Below are 26,343 nucleotides of genomic sequence, written 5' to 3' on the forward strand. Positions count from 1 at the left end.
GCATTGTCAAAAACGTCGAAAAATAGGAGGGGCATCAACAACCACTTTCATATGCAAACTACAAACAGTATAAAACATTGGCAATATGCGCGAGATGTCCATAATAATACTTTCTTTATATAATACCGGATTCTGCCGTAAATTCGGCCATCCGAAAAATCGCCCTGGGGATTTCACGGGTGATGGGCGCTTATTTGGGGTTCAAAATTTCAAAAAATAATTATCAAATATTTGGGGGGGGGGATTTTCATTGTATCCAACTACACAGACTTTCTACGCCGTCAGTTGGGCCACCCAAGACGAAAAAAACTATTGCAGAATTAACAATAATTAATAATTCTTGCTGAATTAAAAAGTAGGCCACCTGGAATGTCATTACAGTGTCGCCCAGTGTCATTTTTCAAATACCTTTGTTTTTATTTTATTGGTAACAAAAGTATATTTTTAAACGACGTTTCTAATAAAAACGAACACAACTGCATTGCGTAGCAGCAAGCGATCACAGATGCTCAATCCGGACATGCTACGTTTCACAAACGTTGATTATTACTCAGTAGTGATTATAATAACGCACAAAAAATAAATTCGTTGATTCAAATAAAATTCAACTTAGTTTCATCGTAAGCAAATGATTCCGATCGCATATAAACGCTCGATGCGGTAGGGTATCCGCCATGTTTCTCTTGCGTGAGTTGAGCTAAAAGGTCAAACCGCTAATTAACCAATCAAAATGCTGGATGATGCCAACGCGTTCAAATCACCATAGCTCATTTAAATACAATACAATACAATACAATACAATAATACTTTATTATCACCGTAAAGAAATTACAATCTTTTTGGGGCTCTGAATAATAAAGTTAAATTAATAAACATGAACACAGATTAATTATAGTATCAAAAAACAAAGAAAGTTACTAAATGCTTCTTTTCAAGTTTGCATTATCAATGTATTGGATTAGTGTTTTCAGTAAATGTATATCTGATGCGTTGATGATTGTCTTGAATTTTTCTGTTTTGTCCATCTCATGTAAATTAGTAAATATTTTGTTAAATTCATCGTAAAGAGTCTTTCTTTCAGAAGAGTAAGCTTTACAAGATGTAATGAAGTGGATTTCATCCTCTAATACATTGCATGTTTTGCATAGTCTCTTGCTGAGTGGTGTTTTTGGACGAGTATATCTTCCTACTTCAATCTGTAATTTGTGGCAACTAAGCCGTAATCTTGCTAGTGTTTCAACATCATGGAGTTTATTTAATTTAGTTAAATATGGTGCTTGTTTAATTTCATTGTTTATTTGCCTGTATGTCCGTAGTTTTGAGTTCTCTCTATTATTGTCTTGATTTCATAGTTTATTGTAGTAGTCTTTAGATATCTGATATAAATGGTCTTTATTAATGTTATCGATGTCAATGTTGTATGTTGTTTTGATGTTGTTGAGTTTTTGCAGCCAAGAGTTAGGATAACACTGTTGTTCCAGCTCGTCATATGCAAATGTTATTGATCCACTCTTGGTGATGTGCTGATAATATTTTATGGCTCTTTGTTGTACTATGGATAAGAGTGGCAGTCTTCCTAATTCCATTCGACATCCGATGTTGCTGCTTTTGTTGTTTAGGGATAATATCTGGCGACAGAGTCTTAGGTGACATTTTTCAGTGTCTGTGTGGTCCCATTGTTGTATGTTTATATGTATTCCCCATATTTCTGAGCCATATAATAGTATAGGTTGTTGTATAGTATCAAATAGTTTGGTCTTCAATCTGATGTTGTTCTTGTTTTTTGGGTAGATTGTTGATAGATTACGTTCTGCTTTTTTTGCTTTATCTGCCAGTGTTTGTGTTGTTTTTGTCATGGTGCCATTGGAGTTGATGTTGATGCCCAGATATGTGAACTGATTTGTCTTCTGTAGTATTGTTTTGTTGTATGTGAAAAAAGTATTCTCTGATTTATGTCCGTTTTTTGTGAACGTCATTGTTTTTGTCTTTTCCGTGTTTACTGTCAAGCCCCATTTCTCTGTGTATTGTTGTAGTGAGTTGATGTTTGCTTGGAGTCCAGACTTTGACTTTGAAAGCAGGGCTATATCATCAGCATACATCAGATTTGATATAGCTTTATTGTTGAGTTTTGGCATATGGTCTGTGTTGAGGTTGAGGTCTTCTGATAGTTCATTTATAAATACATTGAAAAGTGTTGGGCTCAGGGGGCAGCCTTGTTTCACTCCATTTTCTAATTGGAATAGTGGCGAGATTTTTCCATCCAGTTTGATTTGGAATTGCATGCTGCTGTACATGTCTTTAATGATGTTGTACATTGGGCCACTTATGTTGTGTTTTTGTAGTTTGTACAGGAGTCCATCTTGCCATACTGTATCAAAACATTTCTTGAGATCTATGAAACATGCATACAGATTTTTGTTCCTTGATTGATACTTTTTAATCAGTGTGTGTATTGTTAATATGTGGTCTATGGTTCTGTGTTCTTTCCTGAATCCTGCTTGGTTTTTGTGTATGATGTTCTGTTTCTCTAGAAAGTTGATAAGTTTTGTATTTAGAATAATTGCGAATATTTTGCCTATATTGCTGCTAGTTGAAATGCCACGGTAATTTGATGGATCTAATGCATTGCCTTTCTTATGGATAGGTGTTATTGTATTGATGTTCCAAAGCTGTGGGTAATCTTCAGTAGTAAGTACATGGTTGTATAATAATTGTACAGCTTGACTCAGAAGTGGGCTACCATATTTCAACATCTCTGGTGGTATTCCATCTATGCCAGATGATTTTCTATTCTTTAGTTTTCTTAATACGGTAGTGATTTCATGTAATGTTATTTTCTTGTTTAGGTATTCGTTTGTTTTCTTCATGTTTTCGATGTTTCGATGTTAATGTGTTGAACGCAACGCGGAAGAGATTTGCCGATGTTGTAGTACGCTCTTTTAGCTTGGATTTTCAGGCCCGTAGCCAGCACTTTTGAATAGGGGGTTCGAAAACAACAATTATATACTTGATGTGAAATGTGTGAATTTTATAATATTCAAAAAGTGTTTTTGAGCTCTGTTATAGACATTTTTATATTATCGGTTTTAAGTTAAATTTTATTGGTAAGATATTTCACATAACATCTTTGAACTATTTTACCATTTTAGAGAAGGGGTCCTGAGCCATTCCTCACCTACAGACAAACACATCCACACCATTGATCCACTACGGCAAAATGTTGTACACAAAAAAGACAAGACTGTACGTATCTTAGCATTATTGTCCAAGTATTTTAAGGTACAAGGCTACTTACGAGTTTTTTCGCTTTTCGCAGATGTTAGCGCACATAAAAGTGACACGATTTCATGTCGAAATCTGTCTACAATTATTCGTTTTAGTATTAGTCAATTTTGTATTATGTAATTTTATTTCTGTACAGGGCCTCAGCCTATCGTACAAAATGTAATGGGTAGAAAAGTGCATCCATGTAAACATATGGTACTAAGTTAAGCTGAATTCATATTCATCTCGTCGCTTGAAAACTTTTAAAAAATATAGAGCTATTTGATATATGGTGTGGCAGTTTGTGTAGCGACGAAGTAAGCCCAGATAGTATATATTTTAGTCTATAATTGCTTGCCAATGAATCTCCCAGGTTATAATACTACTTTGATGTTTCCAAAAGTACACAGCCTGGATGATTGTGAAATTGAGGCATGCCACTATTTTTTTATTCTTTGAGTAAATATCCCTAAGAAATTTGCAGTATCTCCAACTTGTTTTTCAAACCAGACAATGCCGAAACCATATTTGAACAGGAGATTTTTATGTGGGTTTCCCAAGCAAGTCTGCCGGTCTTGTCTAATCGTTTAAGCATGATATAACATGTTTTGGGGTTTCAGTAATTTTAACCAATATGAGATACAACGCTTGAAATAACCACAGCACAATGGCAGCCTTCCACATTCGTCTAACATCGCTACATTTTTGTACAACTATTAATGTTAAGTACCGGGTAGATATCTGCAAAATGTTATCTGTACCCTCTCCATTTCCGAATTTACGTACCCCCATATCGCCATCATAAGAAATAGTTGGCACAATGATTACATTAAACAAATTAAATGCACTAACCAATGGCATACTACCAAGTTTTTTACAGTATGTAAATATATTTGGTTCACTGTAAATCTGTTTTTAGAGGGCGGTAAAATGATATGCATACAGTGGCAGTTTAGCAGCGATCTCAATAGACTTCAATGACTACAACTCCTTTTATGAACCCACTAAAAATATAGTAAATTTTCTGAAACATAAAAAAAATATGTTTGCAATTTATGATTTATCGCACAGTTTCAGTGCTGAAGCAACACTGTGGGGTGAATTGTTGGCTGCAAGAAGCTCTTCGACCTATACAACTCGTGATGACAAATCTTCGGCATTTTTTTAATGATATGTTCAACCCGTAGCTGTACACTATTGTCCAATAACAGAGGCTACACGTACTAATACAATAAGTTAACTACATTTGGCTGATACACTTGAAACAAAACAGTATATATGCCATCATTAACTTGAAGAATACAAAACTAATGAACCAAACTAGGAAAGTACAGTGTGGTGTTGTCGTGTCAATCCCGTTCGATCCCCACACTTTACTAACTGAGCGAACATTAGCACAAGACAAAGTGCCTTATTCAGGACCACCACATCATTCAGAGAGTGACTAGCATTACATTATTGTTTCAATGTTGTTTTAATATTTAACATCAGGTGCTTGAACGCGATCTTCATTACACCATCACAGAAAAACCGAATAAAAGCTTGCCTATTTATAACAACCTGTTTTGGTTGGCTGCTATTGAGCTGAGACAGCATAACTTCACGATTGACATTTAAAGCTCGTTGGCACCTAAGTGCTCATTACTACGCATTACTCATTACATTACTCTGATAGTTACATCACGGAGTCAAGTGATTTAAACAATGATAATTATTTTAATTAATACTGTTTGTTTTATTATATTCTAATCTACGATCATAAATCTAGGGGGTTCGACCGAACCCCCCGAACCCCCCCCCAAACTACGGGCCTGAATTTTGATGGGAAAATGGCATGATTTTTTTTAAATATGTGCTTATGAAAACAAAGGAAACTTTGATTTTGCTTAAATTTGTGTTGGATTTTGGTATTTTACAGAGCAAAATATGCATATTTAAAAGTTAAAAAAAACAAAAAAACTAGTTATTTATTTATTTTTTCATCATTTATTTTAATTTTTTTATATATCAGCATTTTCACAATTTTAACTTTTTTGATTTGCTGAACAAAAACTGTCACTGCTCTTTGTACTAATTACTGTGTTGTCTTCCCGTCTCCTGTTATGATTGGATAAATCCAGTAAATATCTTATACAATGGTGACTTCAGACTTTAAATAAAATAATCTGATATCAGCAGCACATGGACTTGGGATGTGTTTAAAACTTAACTGTATAATTGGGGTTCTAACCGCATTGCATAATCTGTTAGTTATTTGGCAACTTTAACCTCAAAATATTTAGCCTATAACATTTTTTGCATCAACAAATTTATAGGTAATAGTTATTATTAAGAACACATTTGTACGATTAACTTTTTTATCATTTGTTTTGAAATAAAATTTTAAAAAATATATGCATGAGCGCGTGTGTGAATTCTGGAAAACATGATATCAAAAACAAGGTGACCCCCCCTATTCGCACAATCAAAAACAGGGTACCCCCCCCCCTACTGATCCACCCCCCTATGCCGAAGTAACTGACCAATCCCTTAGGCGTCAGGAACGATTGAAATGTCCGATAAATTACGACAAAATGTTTTCAAAAAAAAATTTAAAAACTGCCGAAAAATAGCCCTGGACGATTTCGTGGTCCCATTTTTTTTAACGCGACCATACACTTTGTTTAGCTGTGAAGGGTAAAAATACGTATTTCACAACCGGAAATTCAACAGACAAACTTGTTACTTCACATGTTTTAATTATTAGCAACTGTAACAAGAACAAGATTTCGAGAGTCTACAACAAAAAATCCTAAGGGCTCCTAAAAAATATTATTGCAGAGAAAGTGTCTAGACATATATAATATGGCCACGTTAAAAAATCGGCGAGGTTACATCATATTCCGTTAGTACCTCTATGATACAATGTAACAACAGGAGTGCATGAATATGTATATGCCCATTCACAGGTCGCAGTACACACAAAATCCACCGAGCTTTACAGGGACCCGGGACTTAGACTAGGAGTATACCAATTTTTCATTTAGTTCACATATGGCACCATAATTTCATTTTCGAAGATCTATTTTCATTAAGTGTGGCGCCGACCAGAAATAAAACGGCACATCAGCGATTTAAAAAAAAATCAACGCTGAATTCCACCATTTACATTCGCCAAAGTTGAAAACACAAACTTCCTCACAATACCATTTCATACAGTATATCTATTCACAATTCGTGTTAGCACTAGATCTAGTGCCATTTTTGCACTAGATCTAGTAGTTTTTCGGATTAGTGCTACTAGCACTAAACTAACCACTCGCACTATGTCCATTTCGACACATTTACATACCTCAGATATGTGTATAAAGGGACTCTAGCTTCGTGTACCCGTTGACGCTGAATGACACAACAAATAATAACAGGGTTAAATCTAACGTGACATTTATACCATCACATGCAAATGAAAATTATATAAAATACCAAATAACATATTTATAATTATTAAAACAATTATTCATGAAACAATGGCAAAGACAATCAAATCATGATAACACGCCAAGCAATACTCAACATAATAAACATACACAGAATTTAAAACTAGCATTAAATTAAAAAAATACCTCATAAATATCAATTATACAAAATTATGTGGAAGCTTAAAAAAAATTAGGCTTCGCTTTCCTTTCTGAAAATTGAAACTGGTCGTCACTGTATCTGTTGCACGTGCCAATGGAAAAGCGTGTGATATTTGCAAATACAAACACATTGAAGAACAATTTTATGGTGTTTTGAAAACAATTCCACACACATAAAAAATCTTTATTCATTGAACCCGATAATTTTTCAGTGAAAGATGAAGATAACAAATTTATTGTTAATACGAAAAATGAAAAAATGTCCATCCCTCTTACCAAGTATTGAACACTTACTTACTTAAGTTGTGAAAGTTGCATAGAAAGTCAAAAATGTTGATTGGAATGTCAAAATAATTGGTTAGAGAGTCAAAATTTTGTGCTTGAAAGTCAGACTAGTTGACTGAAAAAGTTTGTTGGAAAAGTTTGTTAGAATTTTACGATAGTAGGCTAATAAATAGGCTAAACAGCTGAGACAGTGTGTTGAAAATTAAAAACATATACACACTTACATGAAATGTAATTTCCACCTATTTTGAATGTACCACATTTGCATATTAATAGCTTTTACCCAGCATACAACCTTAATACCAGTCAGGGTATTGTATGTTTAAAACTGTAAAAGTGAAAATTGTTATTTTTAAAATGGTAAAAATATTCACCTATTAGAAAATTTATGTTATAATAAAAAAATAAAAAAATCTGGTCCACCCAAGGTACATAGCCAAAACAAAAATTAAAATTGGACCAAAATATTCACTAAAATTAGAGAATTAACGTAGAGGTAGTGTCGCATACGACTTGTTTACCACTTCCGTGTGACTGAGAATGTTCTAGATTTTGTTTAGAAACTGGTTGAATAGGTAATAGAACACTGTAAGAGGCAATAGAAGGTAATGGAACATTCTAGAAATTTGCAGTAAGTTCCAGATTCATTATGTATGCTGATGTAATGGTCTATTTATAGACAGTGTGGGTATATATAGGGGAGTTGTTCAGCACTGAGTTCAGATCGGAGATCTCGTTGAATTGTATTGGAGTTTAAGTATCTAGTTATTGGAGTAGTGGAGTTCTACCGCGTTATTGTACTTGATGTTTGCAGAGTATAATAATACCAGTACCAGTTGAAATCTCATCTGTTGGCTCCGTGTTCGTATTTTATCATCGCCGCCAGGGAAGTCTTTTTGTTACTGTTGCCATTTTGGTATTTGAACCATCACACCTGTACTATATCAATTACGGTAATATTACGTTGCGTGTGACAGGTAGAATCACCCAAAGTACCTTTTGAGAGGCCATATGATCACCGGTTGTAACGACTGCAATAGGGATGACGACAGTAGATTAGAAGTATGAATTGCTCTGCCCGACAGCGGAACTACAATATTTATTCGAATGTCAAAAATGTTTGTTGGAATATCAGAAAAGTTAGTTGTAACTTGCCGGGAAAGATGACAACGTTTTTTTTTTTTTTTTGTTTTTTTTTTGGAAATTGCAGGGGGGCTTGAAAGTGAAAACATTTGGCTGAAAGTTTACAAAGTTGTGAGAAAGTTAGAAAGTTGGTGAACAGTTGACAAATTTAGTTGGAAAATCAAAATATATGGTTAGAAATCGTAAATTTGACCCAATTATTAAATATAAACTTGATTTTAACTCAAAAATGACATGGTCTATGTTAGTAGTCATTGAAATATATTACATATTCACATCGATTAGAGTACATTCAGTATTTATAGTACATGATAACATTCAGAACTATTTTTCCAAACAAACCATGCATATTTATTAGAAAATTTGCATAACAATTAAATGAATTTAGTGTGCTCAAATGAAACTGGGTTTTTACATGCATGTTTGGTAATCATGTGCATTTCAAGCCACGAATTTACTGACCCTAACAAAGTGAACATTAATCTGTACAAGAATAGTACTGTAAAAGCATTTATTTTCACTGACGTTTAATTTCACTATTTCAATGTTTTGAGCATACATGTATTTAATTTCACGAATTTGTCAAGGAGACAGTGAGTTTTATTGTTATTTTACATGTTCACAAAGATTTAATTTAGCGGATTTTACTCATCAGCGAAATTAAATCCTTGTGAATAATTAATGCATTTACAGTAATGCAGCGCTGTAGCTACTTTTTTCCTGGAGGGTATCAAGAATAATATGTTCTAAATTGACACTGAAAGAATCTTTCTTATCAAAAATAAATCTCCAAAATCGAACTGTTTCTTGACTAGGTTCATATACTGTAAGCCAGACCCCTTAAGTTGATATACTTGTTGAGGTTTAGAAGGAAACACACTGATTGCAGGCAATTCATATATGAAAACATTTTATTAACAATATCTGTTTTGTTCAAATCACATTTTGGCAGTTAAACTTGTACATTTATTCAACATGATTTTCTGTATAACTTACACACATAAAAAAATCACCAGTTCAATTCTGATGACTCTCATGGCTCAATAAATTGTATGGAGTACCATTATTTGTACATATAGCAGATTCAAGCCTGACAATTCTATCATTTTTCCACAAAATCAAAAATCAAATAAAAACACTAACTGTTGGTGCAACATAACATTTTTATATAATTTGTTAATCTTTGGATCAAATGGACTACCAATAGGTGTTGATCCAAGTTAAAGAAAAAAAATATTGAAATATTATAAGTAGGTATATTTTGTACAAAGTGACAAAGATTAAATTTGACATTCCATGATTAAAGTAGAGACAATGTACCATACATAAACCCAGTGAAATACAAATACAGAATGTGTATTTCAAACTTTGGGAATTGATATAAAATTGTCAATGGCTCCAATTATGGTTTCATAATCTGCTTCATTTATAAAAACATGTTGGTTATAATTATATATTATATATATTGTGTTGAAAACAAAAATCGATGAGAGAATACCAGAAGTTTTGGCAGCAATATAATCAGACTGAAAAGACGCCCTCTAAAAATGATTTCAAGAAGCTTGTCTTTTACAGGCAATATTTCAAAGTTTAATCTAATTGTTTGTTCTAAGAATGGATTCCAAAGTCGGGTCTTCCACATGAATAGTTTAATCCAACTGCTTGAAAGAATAATTTCAAGAAACCTGCTTTCTACAGGCAATATTTAAACATTTAATCCAACTAATTGTTCCAAGAATACTAGTAGTTTGTGAAAGCTTGCCCTCTACTAGAAATAATTCAAAATTCAATCCAACTGATTGTTCCAAGAATAGTTTTAAAAGCCTGCCCTCTACAGACAATATTTTAAAATTATTCCAACTGATTGTTCCAAGAAGTTTCAAAAAGCCTGCCCTCTACGGGCAATAATTCAAAATTTAATCCAACTGATTGTTCCAAGAATAGTTTTAAAAGCCTGCCCTCTACAGACAATATTTTAAAATTATTCCAACTGATTGTTCCAAGAAGTTTTAAAAAGCCTGCCCTCTACGGGCAATAATTCAAAATTTAATCCAACTGATTGTTCCAAGAATAGTATTAAAAGCCTGCCCTCTACAGGCAATAATTATAAATTTATTCTAACTGATTGTTCCAAGATTTGTTTCAAAATGCCTGCTCTCAGCAGCCGACATTTTTCCCAGGTATCATATTATAAGGTGCGATTCCTGGAAGGTGCGATTCCCGGAAACTTCGGGCAACACATTTCACATTTATGCAATTGTCAATTTCAAGAATGGATACACCTGATCTCTACAGCCAACTTTATCCACAGATAGCTCTTGGGCTGTTCCAAGAATAGTTATATGATGTCTGCCCTCTACAGGCAGTTCAACTGCATGTTCCAAGAAAAGCTACAAGATGTCTGCCCTCTACAGGCAGTTCTATTTTAAATTCCAAGAATGGTTTCATTATACGTAACTTGTACTCATATTCTCAAAATTCGTCGCTTATGATTTCAAAACTAAATTGGCGAACAATATTCTCATACTCTCATTAAAAGCGTCATTAAAGAATACACATGTCAATTAAATGTGGTTTGTCAAAATTAACAAATAACTAAGAATGAATAATTTTGTGTTATAAATACAGGAGAACAAAATAAGGCTGAAAATGTTGAAGTAGGTTTCCATAGAATATACTTGAGGTAACAAATTGAATCTATATAACATAAAAAAAAAACACCTCACCCATTAGCGCGGAAATGAGTCCTTCTATAATGTGAGCAAACCAGACTGTCCTGCACAGGATATTTTTGACACACAGTATAAGGTAACACAGGTTCAGTATAAATTAATATTCATGTTGTAGTACATACCAAATATATTTAGCTTTCTGAGGCAGACTGCTTGATCATATGTATTAATAAGTAGATAAATATACTTGTCAGCCTTCTTTGGTCACTATTGCACATTGTTATAAAATGGAAAAAACTGAATGGACTTACGTTACATTATCTTGAGTAAATCAACATACGAATGGCAGTGTTAGGTCGCAGTTAAAATTTATGTACTGTAAACCTTTTTTTTAAAATTTCACTTCAATTTTTGCATTCATGAGAACAAATTTTGTGGAAGTTACTGTGACTCACTAGGATTTTGATGAAAGTCACTGTGACTCCCTTAGGTTCTAGAGAAAGTTACTGCAACTCCCTAGGATTCTAGTGAAAGTCACTGTGACTCCCTAGGATTCTAGTAAAAGTTACTGTGACTCCCTAAGATCCAGTGAAAGTTACTGTGACTCCCTAGGATTCTAGTAAAAGTTACTGTGACTCCCTAAGATTCTAGTGAGTCATGTGACTCCCTAGGATTCTAGTAAACATTACTGTGACTCCCTAGGATTCTAGCGAAAATCACTGTGACTACTTAGGATTCTAGTGAAAGTCACTGTGACTCCCTAAGATTCTAGTGAAAGTTACTGTGACTTCCTAGGATTTAAGTGAAAGTCACTGTGACTCCCTAGGATTCTAGTGAAAGTCACTGTGACTCACTAGGATTCTAGTGAAAGACACTGTGATATATTAGGATCCATATAGAAGTCACTACGACTCCCTAGGATTCTAGCGAAAGTCACTGTGACTCCCTAGGATTCTAGTGAAAGACACTACGACATACTATGATCCATATAGAAGTCACTGTGACTCCCTAGGTCTCTAGTGAAAGTCACTGTGACTTCCTATGACCATATGAGAAGAGCACAGTCACACACTAGAACTCCTATGAAAGTTACTGTGACTCCCTAGAACTCAAGTGAAAGTCAACATGACTCCCTAGGACCCCAATTAATGACACTGTGACTAAGACACCAACAAAAAGTGTTGATTGTTACGTAATTCCTTGAATCGCAAAATTCATCAATAGTAGTCTCTCTCACAAAATCCAAAAAAAAATGTTTTCAGATAATTATACAACTGATTGGTCATTGCATTCATATATTGCACTAGGGCGGATTCGTCGTTGGGTTCTGCCTGGTAACTTTGGCCACAGTTTGAAAGTTTTCGGAATAATCTCCCGACATGCTTCACGAAATTTCTTGATCCTCCAGCAATAGATAATTGGATTAAATGCAGAATTCAAGTAGCTTAACCACAGGATTATTGTTTCCAGTAAGTAGTTTTGTCCATAATTGTCCCCAAATAGCACAATTAGATGGGTGATTGCGTAAGGAACCCAACATATCACAAACACTATAAATAACAGTAGAATAGTGGTAAATGCTCGAGTTTTGAAGCTCATGTCAACGTTCACACGGGCGGGTCTTGTAATCCCTGTTAGGCCTAGCTTATTAGCCTGGCTTACACTCAGTGATTCTGGGTGGTTTTGCACACGGCACGAATTTCTTCGTACGGTGTTTAAAATACAAAGGTACGAATAAGACATTAGTATGCAAGGCAGGTAAAATAGGCAGAGTAGCTGAATGATTGCATAAATAGCATCAGCGGCGTTGTCTGGTCGTTCAAGTAAACACTGTGCACTTCCTCGAACAAAGACATATCCAGACCACCCAAATATGGGAGGTATGCTAATGAGGCAACTGAAAATCCAGGAAGTGCCGATCATAATTCTCGCACGGTATGGATTCAATTTATCTTTTCGTCGCACAATTATAAAATACCGATCAATGCTTATCGTTGCTAATATGTAAATAGCCTCCATACAAAACAAGACATGAAGAAATGCAGAAATCTGGCACATCACTTTTCCAAACACCCAATCGGTGGTAAATATCGTCACTAAAGCAAACGGCATGCACGTAATAGCGATCAGAATGTCAGCAAATGCAAGGTTCGCTAGCAGCAGATTTATCGATGAACGCATGGCAGGCTTCTGATACACTATTAGACACACGATGCTGTTCCCTAGCACGTTCACAGTAATCATCAAAATCATGATCGCAGCCAACGGCACAACTGCTGATAACGGAAGTCCGGGATAAACATCAACCTCCTCCAACGATGAGACATTCGTAGAATTGACTACAACTGTTGGCATAAACTTTGTGGTTTTCAGTATACTCGTAACTCCTGCCATACTTTGTCGGTGACACAAATTCAGCGATTTCTGGAACAAATCACTTTTATTCTCACAGAAGATAGCGACGCAGGTGTAAACCGGAACGCTTTGGAACCAATGTAAACAGTAATAAGGCAAATCCACAAGCTGCTTCAGGGCATGCAAACTTCCAATATGATGGTCAATGAGAACACAATATCATTGACGTCAAACCAGCACAACTCATTATGCTTTCTATGTAAATATATGCACAACTGATTTCCTCGATTTAAAACTGGTGCATAAAATATAGGACATGCACAACTGTACTCTGCCACAACAAACAAACATCTGAATAGATGAACATCGGATATTAACTAGGAATTAAACAGTATCCAGTGTAATGAAATGCATCTTAAATGCTAATCAATTGAGCTTATTGTTGATCAGCAGCTGATATCTTCAATGTTTTCATGTTTCATTAGGCCCGTGTAATCTATACGTCTTTTAATCGGATTAATGGAAGTTCAGCGGCATGGAAGAAACGGAAATTTGTCTGTAAAAAAAGAAAAGAAAATATTTGTTATTAACTTTAAACTAAATTTGTTTGCATAATTTTATTTCTTGTTAGGGGATGAGTTTGGTGTGTACGTGTGTCTGTCTGTTTGTTTGTGTAAACAAAATCTCAAAACCTCTGAGCGGACTTTTATTGAATTTGGTACATAGCTTGGGGTATTGCGCATACATGATTTGTTTTGGGGCACTGTCCGTGCATAATTGAGTGGCTAATTTGTACATTACTAAGTTCTAATTGTGTAAGCAAAATCAGGAAAATGTCAGAGTCGATTTTCATCAAATTTGGAACCTTAGGTTTGGGGAAATTTGCAGCCATAATTAGTTTGGGGCACTATTTGTGCATATTGAGTAGCTAATTTGCATATCAATTATCACATTTTATATACACAAAATGATCCAGGTTATTAGCCAAGAATTGCTTATCAAATATATACTAAAATAATAAATTTTGGCATTAAATTTTACAAAACTGTTAAAAAACAAAGAAATCAATATATTTGCATATACTGCACAATATTTTGTATATAAACATAATATATGAAAAATGACTTAAATATTTGGATTCAATACTTGTTGGTAAAAAAGAGAAACCCCCCCCCCCCTCCCCCTATCCCCATCCTATAATATTTGTCTGCACATCTCTATGTGCATAGTAAAATCAGACTTTTTTTTTACATCCTACAATTGAGCACAACATCATGAAAAGATCACATGCATATACCCTGAGGTGAATCTACCTCATAAACTGGAATAAACGGAACTACATGTAAAGCAAATCTCTGGAGTGTTTTTTGTGGAAATATCACCAGCCTTGAACCAACGACATAAAAGTATGTCTATACGTTTGAAGTACTGCCAAGGAGAGGCAGGTAGTGGCAGTGATGACGACAATCATTAACATTCTGACAAATTTCACAGCCGGTGTTAAATGAGACCATTAGTGAATGTCGTTTACAATTTACCTTCAAAGATAACTAAGGGTTGTTTAAAAAAAAAGCGTAATTTACCCTCAGGAATACCCTTTGTGTTATTGGAGGAAACATATCACGAACAACTAAAAGCATCCTGCCCTATAAATCCACTAACATATTGTAGTTATTCGAGCAGTTACATTATGATGGCTATTAACCTAGATATGTTTGGAATGACATTTAAAGGGTGAGCAGTCACGGACAGTGAGAGAAAATGAAGACAGAAAATGTCTTTACTATACGAAAGACCAAATCATGGATGAATGCCATTTCAAGCTAAATTGTAGTCTTTACAATATAACTTCAGAATGGAATTTCGCCAGGTTTTTTGAATTGAAAAACAACATATAAAACGGATTTAGAAAATCTCATCAGCATCATGAAAACGAATGATAATTACAGTTTAATGAATCTCAATAAATACATTTTCAAGTGTTTCACTTAAAGAAGTGAAACTACTACTAAATTCATTGTATTTGTGTACATACAAATACTCACCCAAACAGAAATAAACTTACAATTTTAGAGACTCAAGTTTCTGCATTGTCAACTGAGGAGAAGCAAAATTTCTATAAACCAATATTTTTTTTTTTCACCAATAATATAAGATATTGAAAGTATCTTTGGTATTGAAGCATGACATTTCATAAATATTGTTGCGCATCATGTTCTATTGTCAAGCTCTCATGTTCTGGGCAAGGGCAGCCATTGGAAATTGACAGACATAGAATAGATTGGCCATCATGGTCATGTGTGTACATGATTTGATCAACAAATCAGTGAAAATATTTCACATCACATGAAATAAGATTATGCATAATTTGCTCATCCAATAAAAGAGCATATAGACAAAATATTGCATTTTTTGTATATTTTTTATATAACTCACTTTGATTATAGACACATCTCAGCCATTTACGCAAGCACATGAGTTATCAATTGAATGATCCAAAAAATTGCTGTTTTCATGAAAACTGGATTTCTCTAAATATCTAATCGATTGGTACGTCAAGAGTAATTGAGAAATGCATAACCATAATTGTTTGAGTTATAATTGAAGAACTAATTTAGGAGTCATTATTTCCATGGCAACAGGTTCCACATCTCTACCAAAATCTAACTGAATGGCTCTTGTGTCCAGGGCAGCCCCCCCCCCCCCAATTTTGTGAATCCATACATAACTTTGTTTTTGAAATGAATGTTTCTATGCCAACTGGATTCTTATTTCTACCCAATTCGTCTTTGAGTCATGGCACTCCTCCTGACAATTATATTTGAATCAATCCACAAATTTTGGAGTTATATGAAAACACATTTCGCAAGTTGTTGTTTCCATGGCAACTAGATCCTCATCTCTAACCAAATCTAATCAATTGGTCTTTGAGTCATGGGCACCCCTCCTGAAAATGTTATTAGAATCAATCCATTAAGTTTGGAGTCATTGCAAAAATTGTTGTTTCCATGGCAACGAGATCAACATTTCTACAAAAAATCTAATCATTTGGTTTGTAATGCAATGCATTCTGATTTCATGCACAATTTTTTCATAACTTTTTGAATTGTCCTGCTCTGTCCTACTCTGTCAATAACATAATTACTATAGATAAATGAAGTCTAAATGGCTGAGGGCCTTAAATACATTGTATAAACATGTACAGTATAGACCAAGGATACCGTAACAGTCAGTTTGCCCTGCTTTCAAAGCCATCATGTCTTTAACTTGTCTCATATCAGTAACTCAGATAAACGACAAACAACAAATTGAAATTATTGGTGATAATGGTTCCCACTTCAAAAATTATGAAAAGTTGAAGCCAGATGAAAGACAGCTTGGAAGTCAAGTTACACTCAACCCTTTGAGCATCAAAGACAAATTCAGGCACCCGCAACAAATTTTCCATATAAAATGTTGCGAAATCTAGAAATAATGCCATATTTTGTCTGTTTGGTTCAAATTTAAGATTGAATTCAGTGAAAATTACAGAAAACGTGAACAAATTTCCTCAAATTCAAGTGAAAAAAAAAGGTGCTCAAGGGGATAACTGTACTGTACTAGCTGTTACCTCCTGCCTAGCAACACTTACAGCTTACCGCTTTTGTTAAAATGGCAGAAAAATGTTGATCAAGTTTACATATTGTACAATTTGATGTTATGCGATGGTTGAAAAAATAAACTTTAAAATGCATACATGTATAGTATATAGCAATTAATTTCATAACATTCGAAAGTCAGAGAGATTACATCATGCAGCTGCAGGTGGGTACCGGTAATCCAATTACGCCAGAATCTTCCGACATCACACACATTTTCGTTATCCACTATATAATTTGTAAAATCTGAATATAACGAAATTTGTCGGTGATTGTTGTGTATGTATGTAGTATTGTATATGATACCCCACCTGTGTAGCGCAGTAAACCTTGAACTCAGTACACCTGTGAATCACTGTCACATCCTGTAATTATACAGGTAGAACAGACAGATAGTGTAAAACACAGCACCATGTATGAATTCCATTCCAATTACCGGGAATTTTTTTATATCCAGTAGCAGTTTACAAAACACATGCTGGGTTATGAGAATTGGGACAATACTTTGAGGGGGTGGATGAGAAATCCAATTCATTTGCATGCTACCCTAACACATCCACATAGGGCATTTCCTTATGTATCTAACCCCCCCTATTTAATGTTGATTTCTGACATCGCATACCGGTAAGTATATTGCAGAAATGTCATTACAAATTTATAGATTTGCAGCCTCTAAGCTAAATTCCTGAATGTGTGTAAAGTTGCGTATAACGACTACACATGAATTTATATGGTATGAAACTAAATAACATGGAGTGCAGATATAAAGTACAATGACCCAATTTATGATACTAGAGAAGAGACATTTAATTGCATGCTATGTGTAATATCATCTACATGGTTTTTACGCAACTCGTTATTATACAGTTATTGCATTATATGTCATGTATTCATCGCAATAGGATCTAGGCTTAGTTATCACTTCTCCATCGGCCAACGTTCACATTTGAGTCGAGCATTTATTGTTTTTCGATCACGCTTGCATTGCATGTTTACTTACGTCATACATCTTTATCGACGCAGTAGTGACACATACTTACATGGAAATATGAACATCATTTGCCACATGACTAATGAGTGTCTATGTGAGATAATTAAAGAACTGCATGATCTGAATAAGTGAAATCATCACGGCTGAAGCCATCTATTTTATCCTTATTTACATCCTGCATTAAATATACTGTGTGATACTGATGCCATAAATGTCACATCCAAACAGCTTTAACTTCTGTATGAAATGAACAATTCTGAGAGAAGTCCACATGTAGTATCTATATATGTAATATCAAAGCAATCGGAGTTGCGGTTTTTAACAAGAAGTCGAAAATCTCACTTTTTAGCAAAAATTACAAAAATATTTACCAAAATTAGAGAATTGAAGATATCATTATGAAATGAACAAATCTGAGAGAGGTCCACATGTAGTACATATATATGTAATATCAAAGCAATCGGATTTGCGGTTTTTAACAAGAAGTCGAAAATCTCACTTTTTAGCAAAAATTACAAAAATATTTACCAAAATTAGAGAATTGAAGATATTACAAAATGAACAAATCTGAGAGAGGTCCACATGTAGTACCTATATATGTAATATCAAAGCAATTGAACTTGCGGTTTTTAACAAGAAGTCTAAAATATCACTTTTTACCAAAAATGACAACAATATTCATCAAAATTAGAGAATTAAAGATATCATCATGAAATGAACAAATCTGAGAGAGGTGCACATGTAGTACATATATATGTAATATCAAAGCAATTGGACTTGAGGTTTTTAACAAGAAGTCGAAAATATCACTTTTTATCAAAAATTACAAAAATATTCACCAAAATTAGAGAATTAAAGATATCATTACAAAATGAACAAATCTGAGAGAGGTTCACATGTAGTACCTATATATGTAATATTAAAGCAATTGGACTTGCGGTTTTTAACAAGAAGTCGAAAATATCACTTTTTATCAAAAATAACAAAAATATTCACCAAAATTAGAGAATTAAAGATATCATTACAAAATGAACAAATCTGAGAGAGGTCCACATGTAGTACCTATATATGTAATATTAAAGCAATTGGACTTGCGGTTTTTAACAAGAAGTCGAAAATATCACTTTTTACCAAAAATTACAAAAATATTCACCAAAATTAGAGAATTGAAGATATCATTGTGAAATGAACAAATCTGAGAGAGGTCCACATGTAATACATATATATGTAATATCAAAGCAATTGGACTTGCGGTTTTTAACAAGAAGTCGAAAATCTCACTTTTTACCAAAAATTACAAAAATATTTACCAAAATTAGAGAATTGAAGATATCATTACAAAATGAACAAATCTGAGAGAGGTCCACATGTAGTACCTATATATGTAATATCAAAGCAATTGCACTTGCGGTTTTTAACAAGAAGTCGAAAATATCACTTTTACCAAAAATGACAAAAATATTCACCAAAATTAGAGAATTGAAGATATCATCATGAAATAAACAAACCTAAGAGAGGTCCACCCAAGGTACATATACACCAAGTATCAAGGCATTCAGGCTTGTAGTTTTCAAGAAGAAGTCGAAAAAGTAAAACATTGAAACGAACGACGGACGCCGACGGACAATCACTCATATGATAAGCTCCGCTCGACAAAGTCGACAGCGGAGCTAAAAACTGTTAGAAGTGACAGAAATCCTCTGCTAATTCTCAAGGTCTTATAAACTCATAGAAACATTCATTTTCAAGGATATTTGCAATAACAATTTGTTTCCATTTTTGATGAAAATGCTGTTAAACACAAAAAAGATACTTTTTTTTTAAAATCGAGAAGTACAAATTAGACAATTTTTAAATTTCCCATGAATACCCAAAAAATTAACATGCGCATTTACATGTTTTTATACTGAGGCTTACGATTAAAACCTATGTCTTTGCATTTGTTTCATTACATTCTCTGTCTGCTCTTTACGCCACCTGCAAGACTGATGTAACCTTGAATGTGGAGACAGGTGAATGCAACTTCATAAGTTGGCTCAAATACAGAAATGAGAAAACGGCTTAAACGTTCTGCATGTCACAGCAAAAACATCCTAAATGTGTATCCACACTGAGGCTGAATCTTAACTGATGTAACCTTGAATGCAGAGACACATGAATGCAACTTAGTCGGCTCAAATGACAAAAATGAGAAAATGGTTTACACGTACTGCACAGAAACATCCTAATGTCAGTTTTTAATATGGATTTATGGTGGCGATAATATGGATATGGTGATACCAGTGTCGGGTTGAACTGATTTGTAAAGATGCATCACCAATCTGTTCATTTTTTTTAAATTGTTAGCTTGGGTAAGTGTCATGCATTGGGATGAACATTAATTTAACAGTTTCTTAGCTGGTTTATATACAATGTACCAAACGCTCATGGAAATTGAAAAATCTAGCAAAACACAAACAACAAACTACATTTTTTTTCTCTGTGATTGAAAATCGAGTAATCAATCAGAAGGACTATTCCACCTGCGTCATGATGTATAAGATACTGAGAGATCAATGATGAATGTTTCCATGGTAACAGCACGGCACTAACAGAATTCTTTACATCATAGTTTTCACAAATACAAGTTGTTGTTTTTTAACAAAATCAATTTTGAAACATTTTTTTTTTCATCACATGGATGCTCAAATTCTTTCACATTATTTATCGGAAATACATTTATTGTTCTTTGTAAAAATACTAAACTAAAAAATGTGTGTGTCTAAACAGAATATTTCAGTTCGTACTATGTATCACATATTCGTAGAGCTGGTTGATTGAATTGTTGGCATAATAAGAATTCACCAGCATTTTTTTTATCAAAACCCCCATGATGCATCACCAAAGTATAAACATATTTAAATGAGATAAAGTTGTAATTAACATCAGTTTTATTGCTTTTAAGCATGTATTAATTTAGTAAATAACAGACTTCACACCACCCATTGTTGCGTGCTAGCAGAGGTAGGACAGAAATGTGTGCAATAATGGGGGGATGCAGTAGAACTCAATATTTAACGTTTTTATGACCAGTTCCCTTTTTTCATCACAAATTCACAAAATAGTCCTTTTTATGTAGTCCACACTTCCTTTTAGAAGATTAGAACAAAAATAGCCTAATTTTTTGACTAAAAACTGAAAATTGACTCAGATTTTGTCTGTCGGCTCCAAAATTAAGGTTCACTTCTAACAATATTTAAGAATATGAGAAAAAAGTACAGAGCGGAAAATACTGGAGGAGGAAAAGTTAAGCAACAATAAATTTGTTTTCCTGGTCATGTTACATCGTTAAATATACATGGTGACTTACATTCCTTTTAACATTTGTATTGCTAGACAAGTCCTTTGGGGCATATTTGCAAATTAATGTATTACAGCATGTTGTTCTCGAGCCAGAAGTACGGCGTCAATTTTGGTAAATTTACAACTCTAAAATGTCATGACTCAACATTTGTATTACGAGACAAGCCCCTGGTGGTTATTTGCAAATTTGTTTAAATATAAACGTGTCTCAGAACAGACGTTGTTTTCCAGTCGGAAGAATGAGGTCAATTTCAGTAAATTAAAGTAGTTATTATCACATGACATGATTTGACAGAAACATTTTCAACCAAATGTTTGTTAACATTTTTCATCAGAAAGTTTCATCCCCCAATTGAATTAATCTGCAACTTTCATGACACAAAATGAGTATTTTTGTAATCGTTTGACTTAGTACCCATGTGCTATGTGCTCGCCTCAATTTTCAAGAGATTTCTTTTTTCAGCAGCCACAGCAGTTAGCCATTTTGAACTTGATCCCCCCCAAAATGATGTGCATGAAGGTCTTGGTTCGTGCTCAATGCATGTACCAAGTTTGAACCAAATCTGTCCACACATGACTGAAATAGTAAAAATGAGTGATTTTGAGGCAATTTTGGTCATTTGTCTGTCTTAAATCGGATCATGAAACTAATACATGTGTACATGTGTGATATAATGTCTGATATACGTATAAAGTATATGTGAGATATGGCTGGATACTGACAGACACATGCGCACACACGAACACACCCACCGAGATCAATCCATAAATCTCTGTTTATTGGACTAAAAAAAATGTCCATATTTTTTGTGACCATTTCTGTTTCTTTATTGTAAAAGTGATCTGGAAATCAATGATTTAACAATTTTCCAAAACAGACATAATATTCCCCCCTAAATCAGGCACCTGGTGAACAGAAATTGTCATTTGCATAATTTTTCAAGGGGGTGCTCAACTAAGCACCCATTCCAAAAAACAACACATTATTAGGCGCAAATGAGTATGATAAAAATGAGTATGTTAAAAATGAGTATGGTAAAAATGAGTATGGTAAAAATGAGAATGTTAAAAATGAGTATGGTAAAAATGAGTATGGTAAAAATGAGAATTTTTAAAAATGAGTATGGTAAAAATGAGTATGGTAAAATGAGTATGGTAAAAATGAGTATAGTAAAAATGAGAATGTTAAAAGTGAGTATGGTAAAAATGAGTATGGTAAAAATGCGAATTTTTAAAAATGAGTATGGTAAAAATGAGTATTTTAAAAATGAGTATGGTAAAAATGAGTATGGTAAAAATGATTATGTTAAAAATGAGTATGGTAAAAATGAGTATGTTAAAAATGAGTACAGTAAAAATGAGTATTAAAAATGAGTATGGTAAAATGAGTATGGTAAAAATGAGTATGGTAAAAATGAGTATGGTAAAAATGAGTATAATAAAAATGAGTATGGTAAAAATGAGTATGGTAAAAATGAGTATGTTAAAATGAGTATGGAAATACCGGATATATTTTGACAGATTTTTAAATTATGAATTACATTACTAGTAATTTTAATACTTGCAATTTACTATTGATGAAAAGAACAAAAATACTAGATTATTTAAACTGATACCTCATAAATTATATGCAAATCAATGAGAAAATTAGGTTACTTTAACTGGATTTTATTTTTGATGATATATCCCTTCAGTGAAAATATTGAATCACAAGCAAAACAAGTTATTGACCTAAACAGTCCTCACTGTGCTGAAGCAAACAAAATCGAAACCAGTTGTTAAAATAAAATAGCCACCAGTCGGCCATTATAATGTGCATCGAAATTATGTTCAATGTATGTACCATTCTGTCAATACACAACTGAGATTCAATACTGGAATAGCAGAAATATTTGAATTTTCAACTTTAAAAAGCTGACATTTGGGCATATTGAATTGGATCGTAAAACAAATGCATGAGCAAAAGTGTGACAAGACGTCACTTAGAAGACAAGATTTTTGTGAAAGATATATATTCCAGGTTACTTTTATGTAGCAGAATACAACAGCATCTTGAAAATATTGAAACTTACATGTTAAACTCATTTTAAATTAACTTTCGGATCTTCACTATATAAAGTGCAGGACTTGACCAAACATACGCTATCATAATTAAGAAGACTCAACACATAATCCAGTTAATGCATCTTAAAGACGTGTAAATATGAAACCTACAATACGTGGAGGTACCTGGACATTGTAGCTTACATATGCAGTAACTTGTTGGTGGTTCAATGGTACAATAATTTTATCAGGAAACAAAACAATTTATAATATATGTAAAGAATAATTTTGCACAAAAAATACTCTCTAAAATTTAATAACAATTCTGACCAAAATTGAACAAGAACAATGAGGTTAAAAAAATAATTAATATAACATGAACTGTATTAATCTCATGAACACCACACAGTCCAAAGCCCTTATGATTGCTTACAGTTGTCAGTGAGGGGTTTTATGCAAATTATACAAATTGGGAATGCTTACAAGCGTCAGGGGTCACTGAAAGGTGATCTGCAGGTCATACAAAGTGGAATGCTTATTGGGGTCAGGGGTCAGTGAGGGGTTTTATGCAAATTATACAAAGTGGGAATGCTTACAAGGGTCAGGGGTCACTGAAAGGTGATCTGCAGGTCATATAAAGTGGGAATGCTTACAAGGGTCAGGGGTCACTGAAAGGTGATCTGCAGGTCATACAAAGTGGAATGTTTACAAGGGTCAGGGGTCACTGAAAGGTGATCTGCAGGTCATACAAAGTGGAATGCTTATAGGGTCAGGGGTCAGTGAGTGTTTTCTGCAGGTCATACAAAATAGGAATGCAAAATAATGGTATGATGTCTAGAAAACAGACTGATGATATAACTTAGTCAAAATTTGATTCACTGTCAATAAAACAACTTTTACGATCAACATCCTGTCACAGTCTAACCTTTACCACGTTATGAGTTAAATCGTTTATTCGATGGCAGCTAGATCAAGAATTGCGTATGGCAATGGACGTCATCCGCACATTGTTAACAATTCAGAACTAGTACTTGTGCATCGTTAACAATTCAGAACTAGTACCTGTGCATTGTTATAACAATTCAGATCTAAGTATTAAAGCAACTATGTAGCCGTCTATACCTAATGCCAATCAGCTAATTAAAGAACATCTCAAATTTTCACATAAGTGATGGTTGAAAAGCAGCCGGGTTTTTTGGAAGAGAATACTCAGTAATTAGTCCATGTTGAGTAGCAGTCTGAAACAGAGACTACTAATTATCGGTGCCTTGTCTTCCTTGAATCATTATGCGACTGCAGTTTATTTTTTCAAACATGCGCATAATATATACCAGAGATTACTAATAATTAATTTCTATACACAAAATAAGGTAATAGCATCCCTTGCAAGGTCCCTTAACATGTGCTATGGTGCTAACCTATTCACATTACCCAATTGACCCATTTTTGACTCCCGTGTGCGAAGCGCAATAAGGGAGTCTTTGCAGTTAGTGTGTCTGTGTGTGTGTGTGTGTGTGTGTGTGTCTGTTCCACTGCTATCTCAAGAACCATACATCGGTTTTTGATGAAACTTGGTGCATAGATGCTCTGGGCTAATGTGCAGATTTGATTAGGTTTAAAAATCCATGCATATTAATTACCTAATTTGCATGATAATTAGCTGATTTTTAGCTGTTCCATGACTGTTCCACTGATATCTAAAGAACCACTCATTGGATTTTGATTATAATTTGACATTTGCTCTCACTGGGTGCTCTCTAGATTTATTTGAGTGTTTATAGTAAATGAGATTGAGAACACAAAATAATAACTAGCAAATGTTTGCCATATACATCATAATGTAATTTTTACAAATTCATCTTGAGATTTTTTACTAATTTTGAAAAAAACAATCTCAACACATTATATTTACTAATGACAGAAATAGCATAGTCTCATGTACTTAGTATCCAAATATTTCATTCCAATATATCAACATAACTCACTAACATTCACTAAAAATTCTATCATAATTTATTGCAAAGCACAAATAAAAATATTATCAAATCTGTAGAAGAACTTAGTTAGAAATGAAAATATGATATGTAATCTTATCCACAAATAATTTTTAATTTTATTTCATTTTTTTTATTTTAATTTTTTTTGCTTTATAATTATATAAAATTGTGTATTGCTAAAGAAATATTATGCAATTATATTTTTATAATTGAGTCAAAATATTGAGATGTCTACTAAGAAACAGAAAATATAAAAGTATGTTCCACCAACCAACTTTAATGTCCCAATTAACGAAGATCAGGTTTCATACGTAATGTGAACCATGAAATCAGATAGCACTATAAAGCAAATGTACATCTGTGCTCATTTTGAGTTTTTGGGAAATGAGGAAAATATATTTTAATCCCAGCAGTTGCAGTCATCAAGAAAAATAAATAAATAAATAAATAAATAAAGACTTCTGAAGGCACAACTTACAAAATATTTTGTTTATAGAATGTGAATTTCATATTACCAAATTGCAAAATTTCTGTAAATATAATAAAATGTTTTCAATGATTCACAGTTACATGAATTTCAGTTATTTCATCGTTGGTACGCCAGGAAATGTGTGTGTCTGATCAGTGACGTTTTATATCACATTGAAGGGGAAACTGGGAATGAATTAATTACATGTAGCTTCCTGCTTAGAAAGACAAAATATGAAGTCTCTGATCATCAATCTTTGTGTTTCTGAGTTCTGATGGCATCACTCTTTCTGTTTGAGTCTCTGATGTCATCAATCTTTGTGTTTCAGTCTCTGATGTCATCAATCCTTGTGTTTCAGAGCTAGTTTCTGATGTCATCAATCCTTGTGTTTTAGAGTAACTGATGTCATCAATTTTTGTGTTTCCGAGTAACTGATATCATCAATTTATGTTTCAGAGCTGCTGATGTCATCAATCTTTGTGTCTCAGTTTCTGATGTCATTATCTTTGTGCTTCAGAGTTTATGTC

General features: G+C 33.7%; 1 protein-coding gene across 1 annotated transcript in view; it reads right to left on the bottom strand.

Moving 5' to 3' along the window:
* Positions 1-11,925: 11,925 nt before the first annotated feature.
* LOC144354116 (high-affinity lysophosphatidic acid receptor-like) overlaps positions 11,926-26,343 on the bottom strand; it is a 55,764-nt gene continuing 41,346 nt past the window's right edge. The window contains exon 3 of the mRNA XM_085505479.1: positions 11,926-13,892. Within this exon, the coding sequence (XP_085361605.1) occupies positions 12,248-13,375 (1,128 nt within the window). The 5' untranslated portion in view covers positions 13,376-13,892 and the 3' untranslated portion in view covers positions 11,926-12,247. The remainder of the gene's footprint in view (positions 13,893-26,343) is intronic.

The sequence above is a fragment of the Saccoglossus kowalevskii genome, chromosome 11, assembly GCF_978046115.1.
Source record: "Saccoglossus kowalevskii chromosome 11, keSacKowa6.1, whole genome shotgun sequence".
Taxonomy (NCBI): Eukaryota; Metazoa; Hemichordata; class Enteropneusta; family Harrimaniidae; genus Saccoglossus; species Saccoglossus kowalevskii.